This window comes from Cyprinus carpio, chromosome A5 (assembly GCF_018340385.1).
Source record: "Cyprinus carpio isolate SPL01 chromosome A5, ASM1834038v1, whole genome shotgun sequence".
Taxonomy (NCBI): Eukaryota; Metazoa; Chordata; class Actinopteri; order Cypriniformes; family Cyprinidae; genus Cyprinus; species Cyprinus carpio.
The window spans coordinates 22,008,937-22,020,431 of NC_056576.1; the positions used below are offsets into that span (position 1 = coordinate 22,008,937).

Below are 11,495 nucleotides of genomic sequence, written 5' to 3' on the forward strand. Positions count from 1 at the left end.
GTTGTTTCTGCCTATTGAATGGCCGGCCACAAGAGAATAATTTGCCGCGATGGCCGCCACATATACTTTGAGTGTGGATGGGGCGCACCCCTTGTCCAGCAGCTCTTGCAGAAAAGTCAGCAGGCAGGACACGTCACATGAAAATGGGTCCACCTGCCGTGCAGAGCTCCAAATTGAGGAATACTGACCATTTCAGGCCATAGAGCCGTCTCGTAGATGGTGCCCTTGCCTCAAGAAAGGTGTTGCTTACTCTCTCTGGGAGCCTGCAACATGAATGCTCCACAACTCTGGGCGGGGATGCCAAATCATGCCTTTCGCCTGCGAGAGAAGGTCCCTCCTCAACGTGATGGGCCACGGAGCCATCGTCACCATCTGCATCAGCTCTGGAAACCAAGCCTGGTTCTTCCAGAGCAGAGCTACAAAGAGGAGGGAGCATTTGGTTTCCTTGACTCGCCTGATGATCTGGGGAATCAGGGCGATAGGAGGAAATGCATACAGACGAGCACTGGGCCAGTTGTGGGCCAGGGTGTCCCTCTGTATTGAGAAAAATGTTGGGCAGTGAGAGTTGTCTTCTGAGGTGAAGAGGTCGACCTCTGCCTTCCCAAAGACCACCCAAATTTGCTGTACCGTCTGAGGATGCAGCGCCCAACAGACCAGGACATGGTGGCCTTTGATGGCTGGAAGGAAGGAATACAGGGCATAGGAGACCCCCAACATTTTCAAATGACTTTGGTTAATCTTTGAAACACAAATTAAGATATTTTTAATGAAACCTGAGCCGTTTCTGTCCCTCCATTAAAAGTTCAGGTAACCAAAACTTTCAAGAACCAAAATGGAGTTTTAAAATGAATCCATATAAATCGCTTTAAAACAGATTTAAATATCCTTTTATTTACATCTTAATAATGATCAACACATACATGGAACATCACTTTTAGTGAACACAGCAGCTCAAAATGTGCATGATATGTGGGAATCAGTGAGGTTTGTTGCTGCTCGTAACACATGCATAAGCATCCATATTTACCATATGTGACCCTGGACCACAAAACCAGTCTTAAGTCGCTGGGGTATATTTTTAGCAATAGCCAAAAAAAAAAAAAAAAAAAACATTGTATGGGTCATCGATTTTTCTTTTATGCCAAAAATCATTAGGATATTAAGTAAAGATCATGTTTCATGAAGATATTTTTTTTTAATTTCCTACCGTAAATATATCAAAACTTAATTTTTGATTAGTTATATGCATTGCTAAGAACTTCCTTTGGACAACCTCAAAGGCGATTTTCTCAGTATTTAGATTTTTTTGCACCCTCAGATTCTAGATTTTCAAATAGTTGTATCTCGTCCAGAAATTGTCCGATCCTAATAAACCATACATCAATGGAAAGCTTATTTTCAGCTTTCAGATGATGTATAAATCTCAATTTTGAAAAATTGACACTGAGGACTGGTTTTGTGGTCCAGGGTCACATATGTGATGCGCAATCCCTTTAAGAGGATATTCCTGGATTTATCCCTGAAATGCCATCTGTCAAATGGATATCGATTATACCTTAATGCCTTTCAAAAATATCTTGTGCCTGACAATAGGACCCTGATTCTGGACAAAACTCTGTTGTGTAAGACTTTAAAAAGAATACAGGTAATATGTATCTCCACACCAGAATACTGGATACAGTCTCTTTACCAGATCCTGTCAATGTCTACCATTTTAAAATGTGTTAAAAATTTGAAAAGTTGTGTAGTTTATTCCAGCCTTTTGTTGCTCTTCAGACTTCCTCCTTTCTGTACTTTGATTAGCACAAATCCAACAAGTTTTATACCAGTCTAAAAGCAATAAAAAATTGCTTCTTCACCACATCATCATGTGACATTGAAATCCTTGAAATGGAGACATTTTCTTATCTCCAACTTGTGAAGACCCTTGAAACCACACAAACATAAGATTAAACAGCAATAAAATGCACTATAATAGCAAGTAAAATGATAAGTAATATAGAATTTAATAAGTATAGGTTGCCATTAAGTATCCTTAGATGCATTAGTACTTAAAATGGAACGCTGTATGTATCTTTCTGTATTGCACCATGAGTTTTGTTTTAAGTGATAAGATTGCTGACATTTAAGATATAAAAGAAGTAAAGTGGCACAGTGATATAGGAAAAAAAAAGTACAATCCGATTCTCTAATAGCTACGTTTTACATGGATACAAATCAGCTAGTGTCAACTAGTGCTACTTTATTGAAGTTTACTTGAGTTGTTATTCCTGCTAACCAAAGTCCAAGTCAGTCAGGTGTAAGGCACAGATACTGTAGCATAGATCCAAAGCACAGGGGAAAGATGGGATCAGTGCAATGTTATATTTATTTTGTATATTGTATCAGTTTGTGAAATTAATTGTTACTGATTACTTCTGTATTGCAATTGACAAATCTTGCATTTGCATTTTGTCCAACCCTGGGAGGAATCTCTGTTCAGGTTTGTGGTGACATAAATCTCTGTCTTTCTGCCCTCGGCCTTGTGCAAGTTAGATTCCAGTAGTTTGCTGCATCCTTGCTACAATCATCTTGCAAGCAGATGAAACAGAACCCATGAAAGCATGATGGGCATGTAACAAACTTGCATCCTTCTTCATGCATAATCAGATTATGGCACTTGGGACAAGCTCTGAACATTGGACAACCAAGCACTTTGCTAATTGGATCTGAGACCACTTCACAGGTTAGCAGTGTGGAGACGAGGGGGCACAGCTTGTTGGTGCAGGCAGCAGAAGTGCGGGGGTAAAGACAGGAGCCACAGAGAAGCTGACTGGTTGGGCATCGAGTGCACTGAAGCAGTTTATCAGTAGTACCTTTTATATATGCAGGTTTAAGTGCAAAGAAACAAACCAGGCACTTTGGAAAAATGTAAGACATTGGTGGAAATTAATAAAGATTTACATGACACTATGTTGAGTCTGGTTCAGATTTAGTTGTACAATGAAATGAAGTTAATATGGAGTGCTTACTGTGTTTGTGGGATCTAGACTGTTTCTCCCTTCCTGAGATCCAGAAGTCCTAATGGATTGGTTATTAATTATTGATTGAGTTTGAGAGGGAGAAGAAAGCACCTTTACAGAACAGACAAAAGATACAGTGATTAATTTGATCAGTTTATTCCAGTGACTTAGCCAATAGCACTGCCAGCACTAGTGCTCCATTGACATTACTGTCTTTATGCTGACCTGACATTTTTAAGCAGCGTTTTAGGGGTCTTTTGTATATTTGACTGGTATTTAATGATGCAACATCGTAGTTACAAGCTAAGAATGTACAGTCATGGCCACTTCTTTATCACTCTTGCCTTGTGACAATGTGCTCCACCATGCTGGAAAATGCATGGATCATCACCAAATTGCTCATGGATCGTTGGAAGAAGTCGCTCTTGCAAGAAGTTTTGATACCATTCTTTATTCAGGGCAGTGTTTTTGGGCAGAGTCATGAGAGAGCCCACTCCCTTGGTTGAAAAGCAACCCCACACACAGATGGTCTCAGGATGCTTCACTGTTGGCACGTCACAGGACTCATGGTAGCTTTCACCTTTTCTCCTCCGAACAATCAATTTTCCAGATGTCCCAAACAGTCGGAAGGGAGTTTCATCAGAGGAAATAACTTTGCACTAGTCTTCTGCTGTCCAGTCCTTGTACTTCCTGCAGTATTTCATTCTGCCCTTGACGTTTTCCTTGGAAAGAAGTGGCTTCTTTGCTGCTTTTCTTGACACCAGGCTGTTGTCCAAAAGTCTTGGCCTCACTGTGCGTGCAGATGCTCTCACACCAAACTGTTGCCATTCCTGAGCAAGCTCTGCACTGCTGGAGACACGATTCTGTAGCTGACTCCTCAGGAAGAGACTGTCCTGGCGCTTGCTGAACACTCTGGGACGTCCTGAAGACTTCTTCACTGCAGTCGAACCTCTCTCCTTGAAGTTCTTGATGATCCGGTAAATGGTTCTTTCAGGTGCAATATTCTTTGTAGAAATTTTCTTGCACGTAAGGCCATTTTGATGCAAAGCGATGATGGCTGCATGTGTTTCTTTGGAGGGAATCATTGCTAACAATAACACTATGATTGGAAGAACTTCTTCCCTCTTTTTATAGCAATCAGTCTACTCTTACAATCTAATAAGTATGAAAGTGATTAACCTGACTAGTACTCATTCACACTTTCACATGTGCTGCTGATATGATTAGTCAATTAATGTTAGCTGGTCATTTTGTGTCAGGATCAAAAAACAGTGATTTATTTATTTATTTTTTTTTTTTTGAAAAGTTAATTTTTTGGCCAATGTAGCTAATTTAAAAATGCATCTGATCACTCTACACAATAATCTAGAAAAAACGTGAATGAACACCACAACAGCTTAAGCAGCAAACTTTGCAAAACACAAAATTTATGTCACTGCCAAAACTTTTGGCCATGAGTGTATTCAACAGTATTCTCACCTTAAAAGTACTTTCCTCCAGGCTGAGATCTTCAGTCACCTGTGAATTTCCTACAGAACAATAATTGGCAGTTTTTTGGGTATTATAATGTGAAATGTGTAATAAGAGTAACTGAAGCATTGATTAGGCATGTTGCGTCGTACAGGACAAAGTGAAAGTGAAAGTAATTTTTCAATAGTTGTGAATATATTTATAAACAAATGGATTAATAATTTACCATTCAAAATGTAAAAATAGTTAATAAATAACAAATACCAGTTCCCATTGTTGTCCTTCTTCTTTCTCACGCTTCTCAGCTCTTCCTTGTTTGGGTTTATACCTGCATTTTTCACACAGTTTTTTCTGGTTCTTCTAGTACATTTCATTTGATCTGTTTGAGTGAGATTATTTAAAAATCCTCACCAAAAATGTCTGTGCTGTGCTGTCGATCTGTTCTGAGTGTGAATGAAAGCGCAACATAATTTGTTTACAGGAAACCCCACAGCTGAGCTCTGGAAAGTCCTGGAGATTCATGACATAATAATTAAACCTTTAGTGAGTTTAAATCGTTTGTGTATTTGTGAATTAAAATATACAGGCCATAATATAATCCATAATATTCCATTACAAACATATATTGAAATTTGGTTGTGTAAACTTTTTCTGAGATTCATAAAAGAGACAATGTAACTGTTTCTCTCTAACTTTAAAATCAGATAAAATGTGAAATACTTGACCTTTGCTATAAGTTATGTAATGTATAGTTCCTCAAAATAAACATGTTTTTAGCTAATCAGAACTTTACAAAACTTTACAATATTACAATAAAAATGCATTATATTCCTGCAAAAGGTCAATATACATCTTTCATAATAGTTAAATATCCATTTATACTCAAGGTTTAAATGTAAATAGTGAGTTTTGTTACTGTTGATGTTGGATTAGCTCTTATGTTTATATAAAGCTTAAATACTTCATCTGAGAACCTGAGAGGTAACCTGTCAAACAGGTTTTCTTGCAGAGGACATGCCTGTACTGAAAAGTCAAACATTTATTTCTGTATGAAAAAGTCTTTACTCACACAATTAAACACTTGAAAACAAGCGGTACATTTTTAAGATTTAAAGCTACTAGCTCAAAGCCACTAGACATTAATTTCCAAAAACATAAAAAATACAAAACAATAAAAAGCTAATGTAACAAATCATTATTAACAAACCTGTCTGTTTGTGCAGCATTAACAATAGCCATTATTTTGTAGGCACCCAAAGCTAAATATTTAGCCTGCCACTATGCACACAGTGTGGGGAACACATATGTAATAAAATTCATCCTCTTATGCACCAGTCCATCAAGCTTCACCCACCCCTGTAAACACGCTGATGTATGTGTGGAATAGACTATAAATCTGGTTCTAATCCCCTGTCTTGAGCTGAAACCCCATTATATTTGATGGTCCTTATGTGGGGCAGTACATTTTGACCTCTTCTGAATCATGAATAGGATTCTGTGTGTGTGTGTGTGTGTGTGTTTGTGTGTGTGTCAGCACACTTGTAAGTGTACTGTATGTGCATGCATATTGTATGCTTGTTTGTTTCTGTCTGTTCAGTTCTGCCTTATTAGACATCACAACATCAGTCAAGACAAAGTCTTGCATTCTTCCTAAGGTCTGAACCCAAACGTGTTTAATGTGTCTTTGATCTCCCTATAGTCCTGCCAGCAATACCACTTTAGCCGGTCACAACACAAGAAGGCCTCTGATGATCCGATTCCATATGATGTGGCATTAACTGTTTGCCAAAAGCAGTTCTCACTCAGTACTTCTGCACTTCAGTTTGGTCTCTGTGAACACATTGTAATTGTTAATTAGAAATAATGATGCTGAATGCAAAAAAAAAAATTTGTGACCGCATAATTTGTAACAAATTACTTAAAAAGGAACTAAAAAAGTGATAGTTCACCCCTACTTATTTGGAAATTTGACCAAACCTGCATGAACTTTTTTCTTCTGTTAAACACAAAAGAATTTTGAAGAATGTGGGTAATTAGTTGTTGGTGCCCACTGAAAAAAAAAATGCTGTGGAATGGGGACCAGAAATTGTTTATTTACTCACATTCTTCAAAATATCTTCTTTTGTGCTAAGCAGATTAAATAAATTCATACAGATTTGGAACAGCTACAAGGTGAGTAAATGATGACAGAATTTTAATTTTTGGGTATACTATTCCTTTAAAGGTTTATGAAAATGAAGACCTTCATTCATCTTCAGAACACAAATTAAGATATTTTTGATGAAATCCGAGAGCTTTCTGACCCTGGATAGACAGCAATGCAACTACCACATTCAAGGCCCAGAAAGGTAGTAAGGACATTGTTAAAATAGTCCATGTGACATCAGTGGTTCAACTTAATTTCATGAAGCTACGAGAATACTTTCGTGGACAAAGAAAACAAAAATAACTTTATTCAACAACAACAACAACAACAAAAAAGGCTGGGCAAAAAAAACGGCATGGCATCCTCTCTGTTGAAATCTGCAGACATGTTTACGAAGACTGTTTTATGTGCATCTTCTGCTTATAAACAAGGTGCAGCGCATCCGGGTTCTACGTCGGAATGCTGGCTCCTGTATCAGGAGGATCACACACATCCGTTGTGGTACTTTCGTGAACACGCATCGAAGACTGACGCAGAAGAGAAGAAATTGTTGAATAAAGTCTTTTTTTCTGTGCACACAAAAAGTATTCTTGCAGCTTCATAAAATTAAGGCTGAACCACTGATGTCACATGGACTATTTTAACGATGACCTTACTTTTCTGGGCCTTGAACGTGGCAGTTACGTTGCTGTCTATCTAGGATCAGAAAGCTCTCAGATTTCATCAAAACTATCTTAATGTTCCGAAATTGAACGAAGGTCTTATGGGTTACGAACAACATGTGGGTGAATAATTAATGGCAGAATTTAAATTTTTTGGGTGAACTAACCCTTTAATTTACATACAGAGTATATACTGTAGTTGTGTATGTCACCAAAGAAAGTGAGGGTGTAATCATTGTTTATAAATAGTTGGTTTATTTAACAGTTAACGTTAGTCACCTTATCTCTATGGCTCCGCTGATGAGCCCTGAACTGCTCAGGGTTTGTGAACATCTGTTGGCAGAATGGGCAGACTGACTCTGGGAGGGTATTCCACGGTACCCGTCTGACTGAATCAGGAGAGTTCAGCTGTTCTTCCAGGTGACCTGCCTTTGTCCAGCGCTTCTGCTTATCTGTGTACACCATGTTAATAACCGATGGTCTGTTGTTTCTCCCCAATGTTGCGTCGCTATCAGATCCAGAACCAGATTCTGATCTAGATCCGCAAACTGATTGTAAAGCAGCTTCTGGTTTAGTAGAACAGAACCTTAGAGGTGCATTACCTTTCTCTAACCTCTGTGGCACCTCTGAAGTGTAGTCGTGTTGAGGACTCTCCTCCTTACCTGAGACTGAGGTGTGTGTGTCTCTTGGGAAAGAAAATGCTGTAACTCTATTCCTGTTCTCGTTGTTTTGATCTCTTGCCTCGTTCCTTAGGTTATTCTTCACAGTCCCAGAGTCATCTTGTTTCCCCTCTGCATTAAACCTGACGAGCCCTGCACTCCAGCTTTCTAAAGGGGGCACAGACAGCTGCTGAATGCAGTGGTGGAGAGATGGGTAGTCCACATATTTAAACTTGGGAACCTTTTCCTTAGGACTGGTGGGCCTGTAGTCTGGTGCCTTTGTCAACGAGCAGGATCCCAGCCAACCATTGAGCGGAGGCACAGAAAGCTGTTGGATGCACTGGTGCAGAGAAGGGAAATCCACATACTGGAAACGAGGCACCTTGCGAGGGACATCACAGAGATCATCTTTTCTCACACGCATTTGTGTCGAGGTCTCAGGGTCACCCTGCTCCTTCCTGACCACTCTATCCTCTGTGTCGCACTCTGCTGAGGCGGAGCGCTTGGCATTGCCACCTCCATCTGGAGGCAAGTGCCTCCTGTCCTCCATCCCTCTGACTGCACAATCCTGCTTTCGTCTCCTGTGACTATAAAGAGATATAAAATCAGTAAAATATCAGTTCTGTAAGTTAGGACTAGTTTTGATTGTGATTATTTTTTAAAGAATATTTCAGATTTAGCATTTATGGCATAAATTGTGATTATTTTTTAAAGAAAGGTTCAGTGTCTGTTGAATTTAGGTTAGTAATGTATACTTGTATATTGAAAGTTGCGTTGTCTTTTGTACAATAGCGTAGTAATGTGTAGTCACACACAGAAGTCACTTTCAAAAGTCATGTGAACTTATAATTTTACACACACACTTGAAGTCACTTGCAAGGCTTTATAATTTACAACTTTATGTAGTATTAGCAGCAATGTTGTAAAACTGTAGACAATTTTAAAAGGTTAGTACATTCTGTGTATTTACATTTTATGGCTGTACTATTGAAACAGTGTGTATTTTGAAGTTTCACAGATTGACCCCATTCATTTCCATTGCACTGTAAACGCCTTACTGTAACCTATTTTTTTAATTTTTTAAGAAAAAAAGGGAACACCACACTTTATTTTTATATTCATATTATTATTTTGTGGTAATCAACATAATGCCACAACAAGTGCTGTTGATTGAGCTGAACTTTTATTGAACCCAGAATACCTTTTGAAACATATTTTCACTGAGCAACTCCACAAGAATCAACATGAATTTTTCTTTTGTGATAAATAACCCAGTTACGGTTCAACAAAACTGTAATTCAGTCTCTAAACATTCTGGGACAAACAAATAATTACAGATGTGGGTTGATGCTTATTACATAGATTAAACAGAAAGGCATTCATGCTTTGATATGTGAAACAGGCTTCAACATGTATACTGGGACCAAATCCTTTAAAAGAATACAACTCACCCTCACTGCACAGGGGATGTGGATTTCACACTGTGTGGGTGGGTGGGTTTACTCTCCACAGGCCAGGCTGGGAAAATGATAATAACAAGAAAATAAAGAAAAAACTCTGAGATGGCAGGAGATGTGTACACATAACTGTGTGAGCACTGTAGAAAGTGTCTATGTGTGCGTTTGTGAGGGGAGAGATGGTCTGAATTGCTCTTGTAACCCTGTGCCATAGGTATAAATAGCTCTGCAGGTATGGAGTAAAGGAGAAAAGTAGGTCAGCTTCAGACTGATCACCTTCTCCAGGGGGCTCAAAACAAAATATCTGTCACACACACACAACACTACGGTCTTCTCTTTCTGTATTCACTATGGTCAAAACCAAGAACACCCAATACTGCCACACAAAAGCCTAGGAACAGCCCAGCCCACCCTGGCTTCAGATCACAACACACACCTACTGAAATTGACACTGGCTCACTCCCCATGTGTAATCAACAGGTGAAGAGATGTAGTTTACCGCCTGGTCAGCCCACAGGCTATACGTAAATGGAAGATTATTATTTTTTTATTTTTTTTCTGATCTAGCACCAGTATGTCACAACCACACCCCAAGCGTTATCCTATAAAACACACACAAAGACCCAAAATTGCTTGAATGTTAGGAGAAAAGATTATCATCCCAATCAAGCCTGTGCTGAGAGAAAATGTTTATGCTGTGCTCAGTTGTGAAGTAAATATTTCCTGTTTATTGAGGGCTATGGTCAGTATATAGATTGCAGGGCTTATTGTAGGTTTCAGACAAAAAAAAAAAAAATATATATATATATATAAAACATATATATAATATATAATATATATATATATATATATAATGTTATATAATGTTTTAAAAATACCTATTTTACTGACTTTGCATGTATTGTGTCAAACTAGAAATGTGTCATGACATAAAAATACTTACAATACAAACTTTTGATACATTGTTGTCATTTAAAACAGCAAATTGGTTAAATGTAACATTTCTTTCTTCTCTTTTATATTTCTAAAAGCCCCCGAACATTGCCTGGCACAGAGAGAAAAACACACACTGTAGAACCCGCCCTGGAATCGTGCCGGGCGTGGAGGATAATAACCGTGCTCCACATTCACTCTCGCTGTGTTGTTCATGAGGAATTGGGTCACGCGCCGTGGCCTACATTTTTAAGGTTTGTTGTCTTCGGGTTTTTTCCCCCTCCCCACATTTATTTGGGCTGGCCCCGCCCTCGTTGCCTGAGCAGTGCAACGGGGGTTGGGGAAGAGCGGAACAGTTTGAGGGGAGCGCTGCCAAGCAGTTAGCGCCCTCGCCACATGCAGACAAACAGAGCATTCACACGCGCGTGACAGCAGAAATGTGCGCGTGCTGACACAACGGGCTAATACAGAAAGATGCGCATGTCTATAAACATATTAATTTGACTTCTTATTAAGCCGCGTATCCCCCCGCAACATATTACACCTGTCATGGATAGCACATTAGAAAATAAGCTCATTCAGACAACTGTTGTTACAAACCTGCGTTAAGTAATAGGAGGTGACGACAATAATTCAGCTATAAACAAATATCAGGTTGAATGTATCAGATATAATTGACACATTTCATGTTTCCAGAGGTTTACCTTATGTTACCGTAGTAGTCCGTGGCGGTCCGTGAAGTGCATGTCAAGTGAGTTCTCCGTCGATTTAATCTCAATTGTGTTCGTCTTATTTCAAAGCAAGAGCTTCAACATCATCAACACAGTATTTTAAATAAAACATAAGGAAATTATTTCTCTCTGGTCAAATTAAGGCGTTTGCTTTCTTGAAGGACCATTTAAACTTATTCAGTTTTAAAACTATATTTATCCCGTGTTAGTATCAGCGACACTTTACCAGAAACAGTTCCTTAATGTGTAAAATGTGGTTTGGCTCTAGGAGCCGCTATTCGGATTCTGACAGAGGGAGACGAAAGCCAATCATAGTTTGGTCACGCTTCATGACACACCCATGGACTCCGCCTCACTCACGTATCTTTGTCCAATCAAAGAGCTGCTTGTCGATAAACGGGCGGAGCTACCATGTCCTAGTTCCAGGCGAATTAT

General features: G+C 39.0%; 1 protein-coding gene across 5 annotated transcripts; it reads right to left on the bottom strand.

Annotated features, from left to right (window-relative positions):
• Positions 1-5,352: 5,352 nt before the first annotated feature.
• LOC109104831 lies at positions 5,353-11,359 on the bottom strand. 5 transcript variants are annotated; one of them, XM_042756493.1, is made up of 5 exons: positions 11,034-11,359; positions 9,391-9,457; positions 7,943-8,526; positions 7,560-7,846; positions 5,353-6,302 (listed from the first exon to the last, which is right to left on the bottom strand). In XM_042756493.1, exons 3-5 carry the CDS (start codon positions 8,487-8,489, stop codon positions 6,291-6,293), a joined length of 846 nt encoding a protein of 281 aa, XP_042612427.1. In that variant the 5' UTR covers positions 8,490-8,526; positions 9,391-9,457; positions 11,034-11,359; the 3' UTR covers positions 5,353-6,290. The 5 variants fall into 5 exon arrangements, with proteins under 5 accessions (XP_042612427.1, XP_018973686.1, XP_042612424.1 ...); XM_042756490.1 differs by having other exon boundaries at positions 5,363-6,302; positions 7,560-8,526; positions 11,034-11,358; XM_042756491.1 differs by lacking the exon at positions 11,034-11,359 and adding an exon at positions 10,465-10,976 and having other exon boundaries at positions 5,363-6,302; positions 7,560-8,526.
• Positions 11,360-11,495: the final 136 nt, after the last annotated feature.

Excerpts from the sequence above, each read along its gene's own strand:
- LOC109104831 (XM_019118141.2), bottom strand. The coding sequence starts at position 8,489 with ATGGAGGACAGGAGGCACTTGCCTCCAGATGGAGGTGGCAATGCCAAG.